The 22348-nt window shown below is 52.6% G+C and overlaps 2 protein-coding genes across 4 annotated transcripts; one reads left to right on the top strand and one right to left on the bottom strand.

The window, feature by feature from the left end:
* The first annotated feature begins 5732 nt into the window (after positions 1 to 5732).
* Positions 5733 to 16568, top strand: PLTP (phospholipid transfer protein). 3 transcript variants are annotated; one of them, XM_080686606.1, is made up of 16 exons: positions 5733 to 5871; positions 6341 to 6583; positions 6670 to 6769; positions 7397 to 7525; positions 7816 to 7971; positions 9822 to 9885; positions 9965 to 10028; positions 10727 to 10818; positions 11785 to 11961; positions 12051 to 12110; positions 13490 to 13654; positions 13752 to 13819; positions 15540 to 15582; positions 15686 to 15749; positions 15830 to 15906; positions 16328 to 16568. In XM_080686606.1, the coding sequence occupies exons 2-16, from the start codon at positions 6484 to 6486 to the stop codon at positions 16457 to 16459; spliced, it is 1491 nt and encodes a 496-aa protein (XP_080542732.1). In that variant the 5' UTR covers positions 5733 to 5871; positions 6341 to 6483; the 3' UTR covers positions 16460 to 16568. The 3 variants fall into 3 exon arrangements, with proteins under 3 accessions (XP_080542732.1, XP_080542731.1, XP_080542733.1); XM_080686605.1 differs by having other exon boundaries at positions 5747 to 5881; positions 6473 to 6583; XM_080686607.1 differs by having other exon boundaries at positions 5763 to 5871; positions 6473 to 6583.
* Positions 16569 to 16578: 10 nt separating this feature from the next.
* On the bottom strand, positions 16579 to 22348 carry CTSA (cathepsin A). Its single transcript, XM_080686604.1, has 15 exons — positions 22247 to 22348; positions 21888 to 22075; positions 21604 to 21715; positions 21343 to 21393; positions 21169 to 21255; positions 20776 to 20931; positions 20354 to 20445; positions 19933 to 20017; positions 19294 to 19385; positions 19134 to 19212; positions 18910 to 19049; positions 18223 to 18298; positions 17471 to 17560; positions 17196 to 17300; positions 16579 to 16923 (listed from the first exon to the last, which is right to left on the bottom strand). Exons 1-15 carry the CDS (start codon positions 22298 to 22300, stop codon positions 16840 to 16842), a joined length of 1491 nt encoding a protein of 496 aa, XP_080542730.1. The 5' UTR covers positions 22301 to 22348; the 3' UTR covers positions 16579 to 16839.

Genomic DNA, 22348 nt, shown 5'->3' with positions numbered 1-22348 from the left:
TGGCCCGAGCACTGAAGGGTCTTAGGTTCTATCCCAGTCAAAGGCACATACCTGTGTTGGGGTGCATGCAGGAGGCAACCAATGGACTCTCTCTCTCTCTCTCTCTCTCTCTCTCTCTCTCTCTCTCTCTCTCTCCCCCCTCCCTCCATTCCACTCCATCTAAAAGCAATAGAAAAACATCCTGGGGTGAGGATTGAAAAAAAAACACCCAACTAGTTAATAGTAATAACCAGAGACATTTATTGAGCCCTTTGGTGTGCTAAGTACTAGGTTCAGCACTTTATATACTTTGTTACATTAAAACTTCCCTACCAGAGAGGTAGGCAGGTGCTAGGTCATTCTCATTTGCAGATGTGAAACCTGAGGCCCATAAAGAGATTTACTTTTCTTTTAATGTATTCTTTTTAAAAAAATCCTCAACTGAGGACATGTTTATTGATATTAGAGAGAAGAAGGGAGAGGGGAGAGAGAGAGAGAGAGATTGGCTGCCTCTCACAGACACCCCAACAGTGGACCAAACCCACAACCCAGGTCTGTGCCCTGCCAGGGAATTGGACCCACAACTGTTCAGTGCATGGGACCTTGCTCCAAGCAACTGAGCCACACCAGCCAGGGCAAGAGATCCTTTTGAGATCAGAGGCCAAAGTTGGGATCTGACAAGATGGCCCAGCTGCCCCGAAGGATTATCAAGGAAGCCCAGCGTTTGCTGGCAGAACCAGTTCCTGGAATTCGAGCAGAACCAGATAAGAGCAACTCCTGTTGTTTTCATGTGGTCATTGCTGGCCCCTAGGATTCCCCCTTTGAGGGAGGGGCTTTTAAACTTGAACTCTTCCTTCCTGAAGAATACCCGATGGCAGCACCTAAAGTACGGTTCATGACCGACATTTGACATCCTCACGCAGACAAGTTGGGGAGAACATGTTTAGGTATTTTGAAAGATAAGTGGTCCCAGACTGCAGAGTCACACTGTCCTGCCATCGATCCAGGCTGTGTTAAGTGCTCCCAGTCCAGATGACGCAGTAGCAGATGACATGGCCGAGCAATGGAGACCAACAAAGCCCGCGCCATAGGACTAGGCTATATGCCATGAGAAATATTTAAATCGATCTGCTCACCAGTGTGCCTCACTTCTCACACCTGTTCTCCCAAGATGTCTTCCTTTTTGTTTGCATTTAATGGACACCGTCTTAGAAATATTACAGAATCAAAGCCCAGACATCTTCAGTCCTTTGGTGACTAAGTGCACATTAGCAAATCTAGGGCTTGTCCTGATTCACTGTTATAAAGCACTAGAGGCCTGATGCACGAAATTCATGCACGGGTACGGTCCCTAGGCCTGGCCTGCAATCAGGGCCATCTTCCCCAGCTGCCTTCAGCCGGCCCTGGACCCCCCACCCCCCCGACCCCCGACCCCCACCCGGCTCCCCTTCACCCTCGGGTGATTGGTGCCTGAGGGCCGGGGAAAGGGACCAAGAGGTGCTCAGTGTGCCTCATAGTGACTGGTCCAGTGGTTGGTTGTTCGGCTGTTAGAGTCAATTTGCATATTACCCTTTTTTATATAGGATGAGCAGAGGCTAGAAGTACCATCTGGATTGTTGTGAGATGTTTACAGGCAGTGACCCCTCTCTGCTTTTATTCATTCCCCCCCATCATGGTTTAAGTATAAAGCACTGTGAATGAAGGTGGTTGTCAGGGTTAGCTGCAGGGGTGTGGGTGTTTTTCTTTCTTTTTTTTTAAAGTATTTTCCTCTTACTTTATTTCACTTTTTAACATTTTTCATATATTTTTAATTGATTTTAGAGAGGAAGGGAAAGGGAGATAGAAACATCAGTGATGAGAGAGAATCATTGATTGGCTGCCTCCTGCACGCCCCCCACTGGGGATCAAGCCTGTAACCTGGGCATATGCCCTAACCAGGAATCGAACCGGTGACCTCTTGGTTCCTGGATCGATGCTCAACCGCTGAGCTACACCTGGCTGGGCTGTTTTTCTTTATTTTATTGTTGTTTTGAGGGAGGAAGTCGTTTAATTTTACTTTTAAGAGCTCCTGTCCCCCTGTTTGTGGTGATCTGATTGCATTGGTTAAAAGCAGCTAACCAGTTCTTTACAACAGGCTCCAACCAAGTCTCACTTTATTTAGATGCTGTAGATGGACAAGTGTGATTGTTTGAACCAAAATGGGAACATTAAAGAAACACCAGGGCCCTCACTAATCACACTGTGACTTGCTGTCAAATGTGGAACCCTCCCTTTAAGGAAAGCTTGTGACCATTTTATATGACTTGTCTGGAAACGTCTGTAAATCTTATGTTTTAGTAAAATATTTTTTGTTAAAAAGAAAAAAGAGATTTACTTTTTAATTTACTCTAGAACAAAGGGTGGCAAACGACAGCCCATTGGCTGAATCCAGCGAACAGGGTGTTCACTTAAGTATTGTTTAGAGCTGCTTCCACGCTACAACGGTAGAGTTGAACAGCTGTGACAGAGACTGTAGGGCCTGCAAAATCTAAATTATGCTATCTGGCCCTTTACCAGAAGAGCTTGCTGACCTCTGTTCTAGAAAGTGACAGAGCAGGAAAGACTTGAACCAGGTCCGTCTAAAAACTCCTCGCTGCTTTGTATCCTGTTTTTGGTTGTTCCTTTGTCTGCAATATCCCTGTGCTGGCTGCACAACAAAAGGCTTTCTTTCCTGTCCCTTTGAGGGAAGTCTCCCCTTCCCTCTCCAAAGGCAGAAGTGAAAGTGGAAAGGGATTTGGAGAGTCTGATCTCTCCATCCTCAGGCCAAGTTTTGGGAGAACGGAGAAACCCAAATAAGGGAGAGAGGCTGACGGAGTAGGCAAGTTCCTGGAATCAAGGCCAGTGACTGTCCCTTGCTGTCCCCCAGCCCAGGCCAGGGCTGTGTTTAGAGTCGGCTGGACTGAGACTGGCAAGGTGCAGGAGTTGAAAGAGAATCCCAGGCTTGTGTAGGTTTCACCTGCTCCCAGGGACCTTTGAGGGCTCCAAACCAGTTCAGTCACTCAGCAAATACTTAGTACGGGCTCTGTGCCAGGCCCTCTTCTAGACACTGGGAATAAATGGAGACTCAGATCCCAGCTCTCCAGAGACAATGTCTCCATTAGCCAGTAACTTAATAAACCAATATTAAATCGTAACAAGATCTACAAAGAAAATAAACCAAGCTGATGTGATTGAGAGTAACTGCTAGGTAGGCAGGGAGGACCTCTCTGAAGAAGTGCCATTTAAGTTGAGACCAAAAGGACAAGGAGCCAGCTGTGGGATGATTAGGTGGAACAGCATTCCAAGCCTCAGGAACAGCTTGTGCAAAGGCTGTGCGCAAGAAAACTCAAATGGCATGTTCAAGGACCCAAAAGGCCAGGGTGGCTGGAGCAGAATGAAAAAGGGCTATAGTGGTGCAAGGTGAGGCGGGGTAGGCTCTATCACAGGCCGGGAAATCAGGGCAAGGAAGCAGGAGTTTATTCCAAGTGTGATGGAAAGCCACTGGGTAGATCATGGCTAATGATGCCGATGATTGTGGCTAACATTTTATTTTTTATTGATTTCAGAGAGAGGAAGGGAGAGGGAGAGAGGGATAGAAACATCAAGGATGAGAAAAGATCATTGATTGGCTGCCTCCTGCACACCCCTCACTGGAGAACGAGCCCTAAACCCAGGCATGTGCCCCAACCAGAATTGAACCGAGACGTTCTGGTTCATGGGTCAACACTCAACCATTGAGCCACACTGGCTGGGCTGTAGTTAACTTTTTTTTTGAGCCCTTACTCAATGGTAGGAGCTTATTCAGCCCTTTACATGCATTAACTCATTTAATACTCGCAAGCAATCCAGATGAGGAAACAGAGGCCCGGAGAGGTTAAATCAGGGGTCCTCAAACTTTTTAAACAGGGGGCCAGTTCACTGTCCCTCAGACCATTGGAGGGCCGGACTATAGTTAAAAAAAAAAAAACTATGAACAAATTCCTACGCGCACTTGCAGGCCGGGGAGGAGTCGGCTGCTAAGCAGGACAGGCAGCGGCACCCGGGGGGCCGGATAAATGTCCTCGGCGTGGCCTGCGGGCCATAGTTTGAGGACGCCTGGGTTAAATCATTGGTACAAGGTTGCATAGCTACATTTATAGCCCACTGGGGCCGCAGGGGGCCAGTCAGTTGCAAGGGATAAGGTCTCATACAGACAACAATGACACAAAGACAGAGCTTGCATTGCATTTAATGAGAGAAAAGAAAACTAACATCCACCAGGTTTCCTCCAGGAAGAGCGAGGGTTACTAGAGTTCAAATGTACTTTTCAGTACTTCCTCCTCTGGATTTCCTTAGCACGTTCTCTTACACCCTTTCTGCCTTGCTTGCTTGCTGTTTGTGCCCCTAATCATAACAGCTAGCATTTACTTGGTGCTAATGGTGTGCCATGTGTCATGCCCAGCACGTGCCCTATGCCCACTTAGTATATTCTTGCAATAAGCTTATCGGTTCCCTTTTAGAATGAGGACATTGTGGCTCAGAGCTGCTTACGTGAGGGGTCCAAGAATTGGTACTAAGAATTTATAGCCTAGGATTTGAACCCTGGTCTGTCAGACACAGGAGTCTCAGCTTTTAGCTACTGGGCTGTGACCACCCACCTGCCACCTTTCCATGAGCAGTCAGTTCATGGGCTCCCCAACAGAGGCCACAGGATGGCCTTTTCCTTTAGTTGCCTGAGGAGGGCTAACAATAGTGCCCACCCAGCTCACAGGTTCAGAAGCTAACTTAGTTCATTTGATCTGGGGAGACCAAGCGTCCTGGTTTGCCTGGGACTGGAGGGGTTCCCAGGAAGGGAGACATTCTGTTTCTTTCTTTTCTTTTAGAGAATCTTTATTAGCGTTTATTTAAGCCACGCTGATGACATCCTGGGAAGCAAGATCTCAAATGCTCCTGAGATATTCCGTTTCAAAGCCAGGAAAATCCTGAGCAAATCAGGACAAGTTGGGCACGAGCGCTTGTCGCTCAATACGTATTCAATGGACATTAGTCATTATTGCTTCTCCTCTCCTCTGATCAGTTTGACAACCAAAAGGTAGCAAGCACCTACTCTGCCTGGTCCTGGGAGCTGGGAACACTGTAGGCAGTAGATCTTCAGAGGGAGATGGGGGCGGGGTGTTACTGTTCAGAGAACCTAGCTCCAAAGGTTCACACACAAAAATTCACAGTTCCTGGGCTAATGCCAAACCTCCTTCTGGGGTGATTCCAGCAGCCTGTGTGGACTTGCTTGGAGCCCTGTGGGAGAGGTTCCAGGGCCTTTAGGAGAGACAGTTGGGGGTCTCATAGTGAAGCCTGGCAAGGAGCCCATTGTGGGTGGAAGGGAAGGAAAAAATGTGCCTTTGGCATTGACTTTCTGGCTTGCCCTGGGCTGTAATAAAGGCCTAAGAGGCAGTGCCTTTTATCACACATTTTGCTACACGAGGGAACTGACTGACCCGCGAAGTGACTTGCCCAGGATCACGCAGGAAGAGATGGCCAATTGGAACCTGAACCAAGATGCCAGCGAAGGAGGGATTGTTGGTGCCGGTGCCAGCGGGCCGACTCCTGCACTTCCCTCCCTCCACCCAGCTTGGGTCCCCCACTTGTCTTGACAGAGGCCGGGCTTGTCACGGGGCTCTGTACAGCTCTCTCCACTCTCCGGGCTGCCAGCGTCCCGCCCCATCCCCTCCCAACCCACGGGGGAGGAGGAGAGAGCGGGAAGAGGAGGGGGGTCAGAGAGGCCGGGCTTTATAAAGGCGGCTGGAACCGCGCGGCCAGCCAGACCCCGCCGCCCAGACCTCCAGCGCTGCCCGCCGCCCCACGTGACCGCGCCGACCCTCACTTCCCAGCTCCACAGCAGTGAGTTGGGGTGCGTCCCCATCCACCCCCAGACCTTCGCCGAGCAGCGCGGTCTACTGAACCCAGGGTGGGGAGGAGACCCCCTGAAAGAGGGCACTGAGATGGGGGTCACCAGGCAAATTGCGGATGGAAGGGATTTAGGACCCAGGGGAGCTGGCAGACCCTTCCGCCCCGCGCCCCCGGCCCCCCAGGCTCCGGGCCTTGGAGACTGCAAGCTACCCCCCAAGAATGCGCGTGCAGCCGTTCCCATGGTAACGTTCTAGCCGTGCCCGCCCTCCGCTAAAGAAAAGGAGAGGTTGTTGGGGAGACGCGGGACTGTTCCCCGGAAGGTCCAAATTCGTCACGGAGCGGTTGCACGAGGGAGCCAAAGATGTCCCTTCCCCCTCCCCCGTGCCCCACATCCTCTGGAAGCCAGAGCGCCAGTCGCTACGCCTCTCTGAGCCTCACTTTCTGCATCTGTCAAATGGAGGCAACATTACTGGTCCAAGTTTCCCGAAGAGCTATCTCGAGGGTAACGATCCGGACCAGCCCCGCCTCCTGGTTGGACATCCGAGGAGAGTTTAGTGACCTGGTGACTCCCGTGACCCCACCTTACCCCCAGGCCCGCTCGTCATGGCCCGCTTCGCAGCCCTCTTCCTAGCCCTGCTGGCGGGAGCTCACGCCGAGATTCCGGGCTGCAAGATCCGCATCACCTCCAAGGCGCTGGAGTTGTGTAAGGCGTGGGGGCGGGTGGGGACGGTTGAGGGTGGGGTCACCCCAAGGGGGCTGGCAGGAGCTAAGGTCTTGCTTCTGCCTCAGTGAAGCAGGAGGGACTGCGCTTTCTGGAGCAAGAGCTGGAGACTATCACCATTCCGGACCTGGGAGGCAGAGAGGGCCACTTCTACTACAACATCTCTGAGTAAGTAGGTGCCACGGGGCGGGGCTTCCACGTGGGGGCGTGGCTAAATAGATGAGGCGGTGCTTAATAGGATGGGCCAAGTCGATGAAGGTTAAGCCTGCCAGCATTGGTGGGATCAAGCAGATGGGCGTGGCCTAGGAAATGTAAGCGGGACTAAGAACAGCTAGGTGGAACTGAGGGGTGGGCAAAGAGCACCAGAGAAGCGGAGTCTAGAAACTCGCCAATGGACGAGAGTGGGGTCTAGGGCACCCGGGTGGAGCTAATGGGAGAGGTCCCGAGAGCAGAGGAAGGCCTGTAGTTTAGGACGATGGCGACAGGTGGCTCGGATCTTAGATGATGGAGACAAAAATCCAGGGTGTGGGAGGGAAGGGAGTGCAAGCAACAAGGCTTCTAAGAGAAGAGATGAAGCTTACTTTTAACATCTGAGTCAGGAAAAGCCCATCTTTGAGCTATCCTAGCCCAAGTTGAGCCACCCAAGTCCAGGGTGGGCACTTGAGGAGCAATGGGATAATCCATTCCACCCATCCCAGTTTCCCCAGGCCTGGACTGGAAGCGGAGGGACTGAATTTCCCGTGGTTGGGCGGGATCCCCTCTTGGCCTTGAATGTGACCCTGAGCCCTCCTGCAGGGTGATGGTCACAGAGCTGCAGCTGACATCCTCTGAGCTCCATTTCCAGCCAGAGCAGGAGCTGGTGCTACAAACCAGCAACTCCTCCTTGGGGCTGCGCTTTCGGAGACAGCTTCTCTACTGGTTCATGTGAGGACCTGGCACCCTGAGGGGAGTAGCACGTGGATCAGGAGGGCTGGGGATGTGGGGCTCTGGGCAATCCCTTAGCCTTTCTGAGTCTCAATTTCTTTATCTGTACAATAGGGACAGTCATACCCACTTCGTAGGGATTGATAAGGTTTGGCAGAATGTCTGGTAAACTGTGCAAAAGTGAAGCCTTATTAAGAGGTATCATGATGTATGGGGGTGGGAGCAGGCAGTTGAAGGCTTGGTTGACTCCAAGATTGGGTGAACGTTAACCATGTCCCCCCTCCCAACAGCTATGATGGGGGCTATATCAATGCCTCTGCCCAGGGTATATCCATCCGCACTGCTCTGCAGCTCTCCCGAGACTCCACTGGCCGAATCAAAGTGGCCAACGTCTCCTGCCAGGCCTCTGTCTCCAAGTTGCATGCAGCCTTCGGAGGAACTTTCAGGTAAGCCCCATTCCCAACCCCACTGCACCCATTTTGGGCCCCACAGCCCATCCACCTAGTGCAATGCAAAGTGCATAGGCTTGGGAGTCAGACCAACTGGGTCCAAATCTCAGCGCCATCATGCCCTGGCTGTGTGACCTTGGCAAGTCCCTAAAGCTTTGTGCCTCCGTTTCCTCATTGGTAACATGAGGATGATAATTGAAACTATTTTATAAGATGTTGTGAGGTATGTTTGTGTTAATATATGTAAAACTACTTAGAACAGCATCCTAATATACACTGAGTGGCCAGATTATTATGATCTCTGAACGCATAATAATCTGGCCACTCAGTGTATATCCTATATAATAAAAGGCTAATATGCAAATTGTCCCCTCGACCAGGAGTTCGACCAGCAGGCAGGCTGCCCAACCCCCCATGTCCCCTCCCCCTGGCCAGGCTAGCCAGACCCCACCCATGCACAAATTCATGCACCGGGCCTCATATATATATATATATATACACACACATACACACACACTGAGTGGCCAGATTATTATTTATTATGCATTCAGAGATCAGAGATCATAATAATCTGGCCACTCAGTGTATAAAGAGCCAGGGTCCATAACGTCCAAAATGACCGAACGGACGACCAAACACCAGGCTGTGTGCATGCAGCAGGCTTGGGTGGGCGGGGACTGGCGAGCGGGCTGAACTGCTGACCTCTCGGTCCCTCCTGGGTCATGGGCGCTGTGGCGATCCAGTACTGACTGCCACTGCCAAGGCGGGTGTGATGTGATTGGTTGGGGGGCCCCACCATCACCCCATGATTGCCCTGCAGAGGGAAGCCTAGGCCACTGGCCAGGGGGCTCCATGACCACCCCGAAGAAGGAGGCCCAGGCTACCTGGCTGGCGGCGGTGGGCAGGGCCACCCTCCGTGGGGCGATCAATCACATGAATTTCGTGCACCGAGTCTCTAGTCTATATATATAAAAGCCTAACATGCAAAGTGTCCCCTCGGGAGTTTGATTGCTCGCTATTGACATGCACTGACCACCAGAGGGCAGCATGGAATGAAGGGAGGCCCCGGCTAGCAGCCAGCAGCCACTAGGGACCCTACCCATGCACAAATTTCATGCACTGGGCCTCTAGTATAATAATAAGTGGCTAGCCACTTAACCGTGAGGTTAAGTGTGCACAATTGGACATGAACTGGGTTCTCAATATTTGTTGGCTCTTACTAGTTATAACAAAAATAATAACATAGGCTCAGGTTTGGGGCTGAGAAGGGGACTTTATGCTGGTTCTGGAAGAGGGTCAGGGAGAGGGGATGGAAGATTTGTCATCTGGTATAAGTACACTGTCCATTTTTTACTTGTTCATCAAGGTGTATGCCAGTCCCCAAGGATTCAGAAAAGAGCTCAGAGGCTAGTTGGAGGGGAAAAAACATTTGTCACTGGGGCCTTGAGAGGGACTAAGAAAGTGCTCTTGGGGTTCAGAGGGCAGTCTGGGGAGACTGTCTAAAAGAAGAAGCATCTGAGCCCAGACTGGGAAATATGGAATGGGGGCATTGAGGGTCGAAGGGAGGGCATGGGTAACCACATGGAGGTGGAGATGCTCAGAACAGGTTTGAGGAACTGTGGCTAGATTCATTTTGCTGGTGGGGGGCTGGTGTAGGAGAGGTCATGAGAATAAAAATGAGGGGATTTGGGCATGAGTCATGGAAAACCTCTATTAAAGCGCTGGTAATTCAGGTCAAAGTTGATGTGTCCAACTCCCTGCCTCCATCTCCCTGATCAGTGACTTCTCCTGGACCTAGATTGGGATAGGGGCAAGACTGGACTCACCACTCTATTCTCTCCTCACAGGATGGTGTATGAATTCCTCTCCACATTCATCACCTCAGGGATGCATTTCCTCCTCAACCAGCAGGTGTGGGCAGTGGCAGGTCTGGGGGACAGTGGGGGTGACCTTTCTTTCAAAGACCCTGACTCTGGTGCCCACCTCTCAGATCTGCCCAGTGATCTACCATGCAGGGATGGTGCTGCTCAACTCCCTTCTGGACACCGTGCCTGGTGAGTTGGTGCTGCGGGAGTGGGGAGTGGATGGCTCTGGGCCAGGCCCTGGGGCTGGAATGGGGGTGAGGAGGAGGCTGGGTCCACAGCTGGCATGCAGGACTTCAGAGTAAACCCCTAAGAACATGGAGCCCCAGCTGTAGAGGTATGTGGCCTCTGCTGACTTACTGCATGACCCAAGGTTAAGTATTCACGTTTCTCGGGCCTTGGTTTCCTCATTTTGCTGGTGAGGCCTCCCCCCTGGGGTTGCTGTGAGGACTAACTGAGGGGCTGGCTGTCAAGGTCCTCAGTATATGCTTGCTGATCACTGGGACCTTACTTGTGTTCATCACCTGGCACTTAATAGATGCTTAATTAATGTGAATTCTCTTTTCCGAAGCTGTGACCTGTCAGCTGTGGGATGGGCAGCAAAGCAGGAAGCAGGGGAAACCATGGGGGAAAGGAATCCCTTGCCATCTTGTTTAGGGATTTGATGAAACCCCTGTAGTAGTAGTAGCAAGTAGTAGTAGTAAAAATAGTAATAGCTGCCATTATTGAGCACTTACACACATCAGGCACTAAGTGCTTTCCACATAAAACTAATTTGATCCTCGTAACAACCCTGTGAGGGAAGTATTTTATGGATAAGAAACTGAGGCCCAGACAGCTTAAGCACCGCGCCTCACACAGCTTAGAGTAACTTGAGCTCTTCCCCACAGTGCGAAGTTCTGTGGACAATCTCGTTGGCATTGACTACTCCCTCCTGAAGGATCCTGTGGTCTCCACCAGCAGTATGGACATGGACTTCCGGGTGAGCTGCCCGGCTGGTGCGTCTGTCACCAGATTCCCTTCTTCTCCCCCAAGTTGCTAGTTTCATCTTCCTAAAGCACAGCTCTGATGATGCCACACCATTGCCGGGAATGCTGCAGCTCCCACTGCCTTCAGAATCAGCTCCATCTCCTGGGTGTAGCACTGGAGCTTTGTTACCCTTGTCTGCCCTCCCCCCCCTTTCTAACTTCACCCTGTTCCTCTTTCTCAAATATATCCCTCGATTCCTACCTCAAGGCCTTTGCTCAAGCACTAATTTTCCCCATGTCCCCGGAAGGAGTTGAGCATAGAACTCTGTGCACATAATCTCATTTCACCCTCTCATAATCCTGTGAGTCAAGTACCCCTTTAGAAACGTGGACACTGATGTCACAGCACCTTTGCTCCTAGTGGGGGGAGCAGTTTCAGAGCACAGACTCCAGAGCTGGAATGCCTGAAGTTCAGATACTAGCTCTGCCACTTACTAGCTGTATGACCCTAAGCAAGTGGCTTTACCTTTCTATGGGGATGGAGCCCACAACCCTGGGCATGTGCCCTGACCGGGTATCGAACCCTGCCCTCTTGGTTCATAGGTCGACGCTTAACCACTGAGTACCGCCAACCGGGCTGTTTAGATTGATTTTTAGAGATAAAGGGATAAAGTGATAGAAACATCGATGAGAAACATTGATTGGCTGCGTCCTGCATGCCCTCTACCAGGATTAAGCCTGCAACCCGGGCACGTGCCCTGACTGGGAATCGAACCATGACCTCCTGGTTCATGGGTCAATGCACAACCACTGAGCCACTCTGGCCAGGCCCATTGCCTTTTAAGAAATGTACTTATGGGTCCCCCAAGGACAACTGGGTCCAACTTCCCACCACTCCTCATAGTGCCTAGCACTGGGCCTGGAGAAATCGTGTGCGGGACCAGTTTGCCTTGGTCCTGACCCTGATCCCCCTCCTCCAGGGGGCCTTCTTTCCCCTGGCCCAGGGGAACTGGAGCCTGCCTAACCAGGCAGTGGAGCCCCAGCTGCAGGACGAGGAGCGGATGGTGTACGTGGCCTTCTCTGAATTTTTCTTTGACTCAGCTTTGGAGAGCTACTTCCAGGCGGGGGCCCTGCAGCTGTCGCTGGTGGGGGACAAGGTATGCCAGGGCCTGTGTGTGGGATGAGCAAGAGGCGCTTGTGATGGAGCTCCTGATGACCCTGCTTCATCCCCAATTCCCCTGACCAGGTGCCCCACGACCTGGACATGCTGCTGAGGGCCTCCTACTTTGGGAGCATTGTCCTGCTGGTGAGTGTTGGTGGGACGGAAGGAGGTGGCCAGGGTGGGTGGGCACACCACCCGCAGGGGACCAGTGAGGTGTGCAGGTGGAGGCCCCAAGTGGCAGCCATGGAGTAGACAGAAGTCCTGGCCTCTGGCCAAGTCTCCTCACCTAGCTGAGCCTGTGGCTAAGTCTGTGCAGGGGGCTCACTAGTTCCTGCTCCGTCTGTCCTTCATGAAGCCATGATGAGGACGAGCTGAGAACACAAGCTCTGCAAGGAAGTGTAGGGGCTTTAATGACTGATGGTATTCTTTTTGCTTATTTTCCTTTGCTTAAGGTGGATATTCTCACCAGAGGATATTTTTTTTTCATTGATTTTTTAGAGGGAAAGTAGGGGGAGAGAAACATGGACTCTAACGTGAGACAGACACATTCATTGGTTGCCTCCTGCACATGCCCCAACGGGTCAGGGACAACCTGCAACCAAGGTACCCGAGGTACGTGCCCTTGGCTGGGGATTGAACCCACGACCCTTCTGTCTGCAGGTTTGGCTCTAACCGCGGAGCCAAACTAGCCAGGGCAGAGAGTTTAAAATTTAACAAGGAATATTTCAGTGTCCTTGGTTCAGTTTTGTAAATGATGGAGCTGATATTTGAACCTGGAGTATGAATCTGTGATTCCTGGCCATATTGGCATTCACTACACTGTACAACCTCGTAGGGTTGTCATGAGGATTAAATGAATTGATATGCATAAAGCAAGTGTAACTGTACCTGGAACAGAGGAAGTGCTCACTGAACACTAGCTGCTGTTGTTATTGCTATCACCACCATCATCAAACTTATGGCCAAGCGCTGTTCAGAGCATGGACTCTATTGCCAGACTGCCTGGGTTTGCATCCCAGTTCTGCAACGAGTAACTACATAACCTCGAACAGGTTACTTACCCTCTCTGTGGCCTAATTTCCCCACCTCCAAAAAGAATACCTGTCTCACGTGGTTATGGTGAAGTTTAAATGAAATGTCTGGTTCAGAGTAAGCACTTGATCAGTGTGGAAACCTAGTAGTTCTCCACACTGCCCCCTAGAAGCAACAGCACAGCAGTTCAGAGAGAGGAGATAGGGCAGGGGACTGGGACATGGAATGCAGAGACTGACTCTGAGGAGTGTGGATGGGCAATGGATCATGAATACTGAGAACTGAAAGCAGAGACAGAAGGGACATTCTTAGAATAAGGCATTTGTGTGAGCAAAGGCACAGAGGCTGGACACAATTCTGCAGGGTTGGGAAGCTACACCTTTTTCGTATTTGTCCTCTGGGCTCTCAGAGGGCAGACCTCGAGCCCCCCTCCTCCGGGGCTCACCTGGGAAGAGATCCGGGGTTGACCCTCCCTCCCTGCTCCATCGCAGACCCCTGCAGTGATTGACTCCCCGTTGAAGCTGGAGCTGCGTGTTGTGGCACCACCGCACTGTACCATCAAGCCCTCCGGCACCACCATCTCTGTCACGGCCAGTGTCACCATCACCCTGGTCCCACCCAACCAGCCTGAGGTCCAGCTGTCCAGCATGATCATGGTGCGGGCACCAGAGTGAGGGCTGCGGAGGGCTGGAGAGAAGTGGGCTGGGTACCTGCTTGGTCAGTAACACACTGCCCCTCCCCATGTTCCCCCAGGATGCCCGTCTCAGTGCCAAGATGGCCCTCCGGGGGAAGGCGCTGCGTGTACATCTGGACCTGCGCAAGTATGAGACGTCTGAAAATCTTGGGCAAGCCCTTAACCTCCGAGCCTCAGTGTCTTTAGGATAATCACATCTGCCTATAGAACTGGGGAGCTAAAATTCTGTCTTACCAATAAGCCACTGAGGAGCTGTGGTCTTTAACACGTAGAGTGCTCGTTTGAGAGCTGACCAAACTAGCCCAGCAAGGTTAAGTGACGTGCTCAGTCACACAGCAGCGCTTAAGAACACGGGTTTTGGCAGGAACCCAGCACAACTTAGCTTTGTAATTTTTTATTTTATTTTTTTTATTTTATTATTTTTTTTAAAATATATTTTATTGATTTTTTTACAGAGAGGAAGGAAGAGGGATAGATAGTCAGAAACATCGATGAGAGAGAAACATCGATCAGCTGCCTCCTGCACACCTCCCACTGGGGATGTGCCCGCAACCAAGTTACATGCACCCTGCTTGACCGGAATCGAACCTGGGACCTTTCAGTCTGCAGGCCGACACTCTATCCACTGAGCCAAACCGGTTTTGGCAGCTTTGTAATTTTTTAAAAAAATTTATTGATTTTAGAGAGAGGGGAGAGAAACATTGATTTATTATTCCACTTATTGATGCATTCATTTGTTACTTCTGGTATGTGCCCTGACTGGGAATCGAACCCGGCATTCTTGGCATATTGGGATGATGCTCTAACTGAACTACCTGGCCAAGACTTTAACTTCTTAAACACATTTAGTGCCTGAGAGGGAGTAAGCACTGTACTTTTTAAATTTATTATTATTACTTTATTTCTATTGATTTGAGAAAGGAAGGGAGAGGGAGATAGAAATATCAACAATGAGAGAGAATCATTGATCAGCTGCCTCCTGCACGGCCCCTACTGGAGACCGAGCTGGCAACCTGGGCATGTACCCTTGACCGGTATCGAACCCGGGACCCTTCAGTCCGCAGGCTGACGCTCTATCCACTGAGCCAAACCGGCTAGGGCAGCACTGTACTTTTTGTTAAAGATAAGCAGCACATGCCCTTGCAGTGTTGCTCAGTGGTTAGTGTCAGACCATGCATGGAAGGGTCTCGGGTTTGATTCCTGGCCCCCGATCACCGGGCCCTACTGGGGCACATGCAGGAAGCAACCAATCGGTTTCTCTCTCTCTCTCTCTCTCCCCGCCCCTGCCTCCCTCTAAAAAAAAAAAAAAAAAAAAAAAAAAAAAAAAAAAAAAATCAATGGAAAAACATCCTCTGGCGAGGATTAACAATAATAATAATAATAATAATAATAAGCAACACAAGCTATCAGCAGAAGTCTGGCATGCAGGAAGTGCTCGACAAATAAGCAGCAGCCAATGTGGGAAAAAAGAGACCTAAAAGGGGAAGTGGCTCACCAAGAAACATCTGGATGTCCTATGAGCATTGACCTATGAACCAGGTCATGGTTCATTCCTGTTCAGGGCACATGTCCAGGTTGCAGGCTCGATCCCCAGTAGGGGGCATGCAGAAGGCAGCTGATGGATGATTCTCTGCCATCACTGATGTTTCTAGCTCTCTCTCCTCTCTTCCTCTCTTTGAAATCAATAAAAATATATGTTAAAAAAGTACACACCTGGAGTGGTAGAACCCCCTGGAACGGTGTAGAGGTGGGGCACCTGAGATTGAAACTCAGGCTTCTGGTGGCGAGGCCTGGGTGGCCTAGTGGAGGGGAGTTTCGCCCACCAGGCATTTCTTTCTCTCCCACAGGTTCCGAATCTACTCAAACCAGTCTGCATTGGAGTCACTGGCAGTGAGTTGGGAATGGTGGGTGGGCCGAGGCTGGGGTCAGGGCGAGCGGCAGAGGCAAGCCTACCCGCTCGTCCCACCCTGACTCTGCCCCACCTCCTTCCCAGCTGATCCCGCTACAGGCCCCTCTGAAGACTATGCTGCAGTTTGGGGTGATGCCCCTGCTCAATGGTAGGGTAGGGGGTATGAGGTTGGAGGGGAGGAGAGGGACCTGGGTGGGCCCAGACTGAGCCAGCTGTCCCCACCCACAGAGCGGACCCGACGTGGGGTGCAGATCCCACTACCCGAGGGGATGGACTTTGTGCAAGAGGTGGTGACGAACCACGCGGTGAGTGGGGGCACAATGGGGAAGGAGGGCAGAGCCTTCCTCTTCCTCAGCAGGTTGGGTGCAGCCCAACCTGATATCAGCTCCTCCCTCATCATTTGCTCCCATTTTATTCTTACATCAGACCCCTCCAGCCCTTTGTACAGGCTGGGCCCTCACCTTGGAATGATTCCAGCTCCAATGCCTACTAATCTTTCAGGTCTTAGCTAAGGGGTCACCTCCTCTAGAAGCCCTCCTTGAGCCCCATGGGCTGTATTCCTGCAGCCTCTATTTCAGCACTCTTCACAGCAAGGTATAACTGCTTTGCTGTTCCATCTGTCCCACTAGATTGAGAAGCCCCTCAAGGCCAAGACTCTCCCTTTATCTCTAAACTCTGGCCTCAGTACTGGAATGAATAGACTTCCTTCCCTGCCCCGCTACACAGGGCTTCCTCACCATTGGGGCTGACCTTCACTTTGCCAAAGGGCTGCGAGAGGTGATTGAGAAGAACCGGCCTGCGAACACCATGGACTCCGGGGTACCCAGTGCCCCACCACCCTCCACAGCAGCTGTCTGAACCCTCAACCCTGCCCCTGGCAGTTGCATTCAGGACCAATGCCTCTTATCCCCTCCTTCACCCCCTCACAGCTTACAGTACCCTCTTTTACCCCCAGTGCCACAGAGAAGAAGAGGTCGTAAGTGGTACCAAATTTAATTCCATAATCACACTCAGTCCATCAATTACAGTCCGTCCAACCTCCCAGTGGGCTGTCCCGAGCTCTATTGTGTTCCTGGGGCGGCATCAGTGCATTAAGGGCATTTTTTGAGCAGGGAGGGGACCAGGCCCTACCCGTCAGGAATAAAGTGCTAAGTCCCTCACTGCCCTGCAGGGGCATTTTGCATTAAGGAGGCCCTCCCTTCTAGCAGGAGAGGCTGGAGGAGCTGCCCCCGTGGTCATCAGTATGGCTGCTTATTCAGGAAGCGGGAGAACATGGTGAGGGCAGCCTGGGGCTTGTCGGTGGGGACCATGTGTCCAGCGCCCTGAGAAGCAAAGCTTTGTAAGATTCCCTCCCTTGCCCCTGGGGGCTTCCTTCATCCCATCGGATCCCCCCTAGCCAATGACGTTCCTCCTCCACCCACCCTGCCCCAAACCTTCCAATCTTCATTCCCCTACTCTCCCTCACTGCTGAAAACTTGCTCTTGGGGGGCCAGATGGAACCCAGCATAAAAGGAAATGGGAAGGAAAGGACGGGTGGGTCCTGCCCCATCCCTCTTCCCCCAGCTAGCCCTCCCTCGCCAGGCCCAGGCCCTACCTTGATGGTGAGAAAGGCGATGTGGGAGAACTCCTTCACGAAGCCCGCAATCTGCTCCCCACTGTCCCCGTAGTTCACTAACCATGGCCGGCGCTGTACCTCCATCTGCCCCACCAGGAAAGACTTAGCAGCCGGCAGCCACCCACCATCCCTGCTCAGACAATGAACCTCAAGACCTCAGGGGCCGGGAACTCCTCCAGGTTTGCCCCGTCTGCCAGGCGTGCTCACCCTACCCCTGCACCAGCCTCACCCCGGGGCCAACATCCCTGCCTTACCTTCTGGTTGAGGGAATCCACAAACCACTCATCCCCCAAGAAATTGCAGGCCATGTCCACATCTCCGTTGTAGAGCAGGATCCGGTATTTCTGGAGCAGAGCAGGGGGAAAGTGGGAGGTCTGGAACAAGCCCAGGTCTCGGCCCTTATTAGGTTCAAGCCCTACTCCTAAGGGAATTTAAGGGGCCCAGCTAAACAGGATGGACCAGGAAATGCTTGTGCTTTCTGACTGCTTTCCTACATGTCCAGTGCTCTATGAAATGCTTTACCTATGAAGGTGGATGCCATTATTAATCCCATTTTACAGCGGGGAAAACCGAGTCTCAAGATATGTGAGAAACCTGTCTAGGGTCACATGGCTAGTAAAGAAATTTGCACCCAGGCAATCTGACCCTCAGCCCACGCTCTAACCACTGCGCATACAGACCTGGTCCTAACCTGGCTCTGCTAGTGTCTCCTGGGTGACCTTGGACAAGACCTCTCACCTCCTGGACCTCCATTTGCCTATCAGTAACACAATCTGAGTAGCTCTTCTCACCCTAAAGGCTTCTTGGCTAATGCAGACCCTTCAACCTCCTGCACCACAGCAGCATGGGGTGGGGCCAACGCCAGATTCCAATCCTGACCCAACTATAGGACCTCGGGCAAGTGACTTCACTTCTTGGAGTTTTAGCTTCCCGTTTCCTCTACCTTGCCATACTGCTCCAGGGCCCTGAGGCTGCTGGTGCACCCAGCTGTGCTGCCCCTACTCACCTGTGGGGCAAGCAGCTTAAGGTACTGGGAATTCATGCTTTGGTAGAGACGGCGGTACTGTATATTCACAAGGAAGCTGCAGGAGCACAGGGCAGGCCCCGGGAAGACCAAGCAGAGGAAGAAAGAGAGTCAACAGATTAGACCTCTCCTATCCCCAGGCTCTAGCCTAGGAGGCAGACCACTGGGACTCAGTCCCCTCCTCAGGCATGCTACTTCTCTAAATGGGGGCTGGAATTCAGAGGTCCTCAATGCACTCTCATTTAGAAATGCACAGGGACACTTTGGTTGTTTCAATGACTGGATGCAACTGGCATTTAGAGCATAGAGGCTCGTAGGTGTGAGAACCACAGCATGTAACAGTAGGGCGTGGGCACTGACGAACCCAAAAGGGACCCAAGTGGTCCCTGCTTGCCGCTCATAACCTTTTTACTCGGGTCAACAGAGAGCTGAGCTGCTGGGATGGCACTGGAGTGGAGGTGAGGGAGGGGAGTTGGGAGTGTGTCTACTATTTTAACAACCACGTGGCCATTTAAGAACGAACTGGCTGAAAATCAACATAGGGTTTAAACACCCCGTAAAACAACTCACTGTTGCCCTGAGTGCCAAAAGATTCCTGGGGATTTTTCTGATGCCCACAAGCCCCAACAGGCTGCCAACCCCCAGCCATTAGCAGCCACAGAACCTCACTTGCACATGTCCCAGCCAGGCAGTTGCTCGGGGATGTGGAGGGCCTTCCGCACTAAAGGGTTGTTGAGGTAGGTGGAGGTGGCTGTGGTGTTGGTGCAGGGGGGGTCCAGGTGTACCCTATTCCCAGAACGCAGCAGTGCCTGAGGGGCACAGACAGAGTCAGGGTCTTCATTTCCCTGCCCTGCCTCTCCCGACCCCAAGAGGAAGCCCAGACTCTTGCACACCTGATGCCACGTTCGCTTGATTGGCAGGCGAGTGAAGATGTTGCCAAAATCCTGGACCACGACAGTATCCTTCTCATACCTGCAAGAGAAGTGGGGGGATAGGTGGTTGAGCCTCAAGACGGGGCTGTGGTTGGCCCAATGGGCACCCAGCAGCTCTTACCTCACATGGCCTGGCACCCCTCCAGCACATGGGGCATAGAGGTTGTAGATGTTGAGACCAGAGTTGGCCACGATGCGAGACACTTCCTGGAGCTGCAACGGCACCCCGCGCCACCATGCTTTACCAAAACCTGGCTTCCCCGTGATATCATCAACTTGTGCCAAGATTTAGTGCTTTCCTGCCTCACCCTGTTATTACCCTCCTCCTACTTTTTTCCACACATAGAGAAAATGAGGCTCAGTGGAAGAAATCAGCCAGACCTGGGTTCAAATCCTAGTGCTTCTACTTCCTAGCACTGTGACTTCAACGCTTGGCCTCAGTTTCCTTATCTGGAAAATGTGAATAATATATCCCCCTTTAAGGAGAAACTGAAGATTATATGATGTGCCCTGGCACAGGGCAGGTGGTCGATCAGAGAACACCTTTCTTTCCCAGGGGTGACGGGATTTACCCAGAAAATCACAGGATGGGGTGATGGCTTGGCATCCATATTCATGTGTCCCAGAGAACCCCAATTGCTGAAGGATGCAGGATAGGACAACAATAGGGGTGGGGGCAGGGAGTCCCCCAGGAGGAGATGTGGTCCTGTTCCCAGGACTGGGGGTACCAGGATGACATGCAGTGGGGGCAGGACCTTACACTGTTCACACATTCTGGGTCTTTGTTGTCGTAGAAGTTACACTTGTTTTGAGAGCAGCAGTGGGTCTGCAGGGAAGACCAGAGCCTGGATAGGAGATCACAGAGTGAAAGTGCTTAGAGACCCACTTTCTCCTTCCAACCTCCCATGGTGACCAGACCCCAGGGGAGGAGGAAATATATCACAGGGTGTGTATGTAGGTCCCCAACCTAGCTGCCCCTAGGCCATCCTACCAGCCCTCCTTGGTCCCTTTAAATTCTAATCTCTAGTCTTAGGCCTTTTAGCACCCTTCTAACAACCCATCCCCCATCTTCTGCTCATAAACCAGGGTAGGGCTCAGGATATTATGTGCCTGGAGGACAGACCTGAGATCTTGTGACCCTGTCCCACCCTGAAGATTGCCCAGCTGCCCCCCTCCCATACCTGTTCCCCAGGAGGCCATGGTAGTAGGCAAAATAGACGAGAGAGTTGTCATTCTGTTCATAGGAGGAGAGTCCATTGCCCACGGCCAGCCCCTGTGAAACAGTCAGAGCATCTAGCTCAGCAGGAGGCTGGGGAGAAGGAGCCTCCCTTGACCTACACCCAGACCTTCAGCAATATGGAAACTGAAACCCAGGGTGGTTTGTGGGGGTGTGTGGGTGGGGGAGGCCATACAACATAGAGAACAGAGCTGGCAGCCTGACGGGCCAGTTTCCTGTCACAGGAGGCACGCGAGCAGAGAGGCCAGCTCGTGGTAAGAGTGTTATGAAGGAGTCTGGGTTGGATGGGGGAGGTGACCTGTTTGACCTCCCTGATCAGGAAGCTCTGACCACTTTCCCCCCTTCCCCCCTGCAGCAGTCCTGCACCTGAAGGTTCATGCTGGGGTCCTGCATGACCAACACAGCCAGGGTGGGGATGTAGATGCCGGCATAGCTCTCTCCCGTCAGGAAAAGCTCATTGTCCTTGTACTCCGGGAAGAGGCGGAAGAAATCTTGAAGGGCCTCAAAATTACTCTGTGCGACCTGGGGATGGCAGGATGGAGGGGATCCGGAGACTTTGGTATCTGAGCTGGAAAGAATCTCCAGATAATGACACCAACCCACCCTGTTTGTGTAAGAGGAAGTGGCTTCATAGTGACAAGATCACACTGGGTAGCATTTAACAGCCAAAAATGGACCCCAAAGCCATGGTCTTTCCCTGTATCATGCCACCTTTAGAAAACCAGGGAGGCTGGGCACACGGGCAGGTGCAGGACTCACCTCAGTGTCATTGGTCGCATAAAACTTGTCCTTGGAGTAGGAGAAGCCCACCCCAGCTGGGGACTCGAGGTACAGCACGTTGGCAATCTAGAGGGAAGGAGGAAACAGCTGCAGAGAGCCCCACACCCAGTCAAGTGCCCAGACATCCCGCAGGACCCACAGCACCGCCCATACCAGGTTCCAAGAATAGGGGTTGTACTCCAGGGTGACACCATCTGGTTGGATCTGAGGAGGAAAGATATGGCTGATTAAGTCCCAAGAGCCAACTGGGTGGAGGCAAAGGGCCACCATGTCAAGCCGATGGTACAGATAAAGAAAGTAAGGGCACATTTTTGGGAAAAAGACAAAAGTCCTTTTCTCCGGCCTTTTCCTTTGGGAATGTCCCCTCCCTCTCCTTTTCCTGGGTCATGGAGGAGAGAGCTGCTTTCCACTCACCAGGAAGGGGCCGTGCTCGGTGAGGAAGCCATCTAGGGAGCTGCAGCCCGGCCCTCCATTGAGCCAAAGCACCACAGGGCTGCTCTTGGGATCCTTCTGGGACTCCACAAACCTGGGAGGGAGGAGTCAGGCCTGGGTGGGTGCCGGTGGAGGGGCCTCTTCCAGCCCTCCCTGCTTCCAGGCTCCCTCAGGAATCTTCAGAACCCCCTACCCCACCGTCCTCTCCCCAGGTGGGCATCACTGTGCCCCTTCCTCCCCTCGCCCTGGGAGGGAGAGCCGCGGACCAGTAGTGGAGATGCTTGGAGCCCGAGCCTTTGAGGTAGCCCGAGTACTGGCGGAAAGATGGCTGCTTGGCCAGCCCGGGCAGACACTGGATCTCGTCTTGATCGGGGGCTGCCTCGCCTCGGGGCGACCAGAGCAACAGCAGCAGCAGCAGCGGGAAGAAGAGCGGCGACAGCGCGGCTCGGACCATCTGCGGAGGAAGCGGGCGCCGGCTGTTTACTGGCTCCCTGGCTGCGTGCAGCCGTCCCTAGGGAGGAGCTGGCGGCGCTCCCCGGCCCCAGCTCCCAGCCCAGCCTCCCCCGCTCGCTCCGCGTGCCGCCGGGGGATCCGGGATCCCTCCCAGCCTTTGGCGTCCCCTCACCTCTGCTCCCCCGCGTCCTTGTTCTCCAGGAGCTGTCGGGCGGCGGGAAGTCATGTGTACCCTGAGTCACGTGTGCTCCGGCGTCACGTGACAGCCTCGCGC

Source organism: Plecotus auritus (genome assembly GCF_963455305.1).
Source record: "Plecotus auritus genome assembly, chromosome: 8".
Classification (NCBI taxonomy): domain Eukaryota; kingdom Metazoa; phylum Chordata; class Mammalia; order Chiroptera; family Vespertilionidae; genus Plecotus; species Plecotus auritus.
This window is presented reverse-complemented; position numbering and strand designations above follow the sequence as displayed.

What these genes read in the sequence shown, in the direction of transcription:
- PLTP (XM_080686606.1), top strand. Translation starts at nt 6,484, where the DNA reads ATGGCCCGCTTCGCAGCCCTCTTCCTAGCCCTGCTGGCGGGAGCTCAC. An exon ending in TTCTACTACAACATCTCTGA is followed by an intron (nt 6,770 to 7,396) that starts GTAAGTAGGTGC and finishes GCCCTCCTGCAG; the next exon opens with GGTGATGGTCACAGAGCTGC. An exon ending in TGTCGCTGGTGGGGGACAAG is followed by an intron (nt 11,962 to 12,050) that starts GTATGCCAGGGC and finishes TCCCCTGACCAG; the next exon opens with GTGCCCCACGACCTGGACAT.
- CTSA (XM_080686604.1), bottom strand. Translation starts at nt 22,300, where the DNA reads ATGACTTCCCGCCGCCCGACAGCTCCTGGAGAACAAGGACGCGGGGGA. An exon ending in ACCCCAGCATGAACCTTCAG is followed by an intron (nt 20,446 to 20,775) that starts GTGCAGGACTGC and finishes ACTGTTTCACAG; the next exon opens with GGGCTGGCCGTGGGCAATGG. An exon ending in CATGGCCTCCTGGGGAACAG is followed by an intron (nt 20,018 to 20,353) that starts GTATGGGAGGGG and finishes TCTCCTATCCAG; the next exon opens with GCTCTGGTCTTCCCTGCAGA.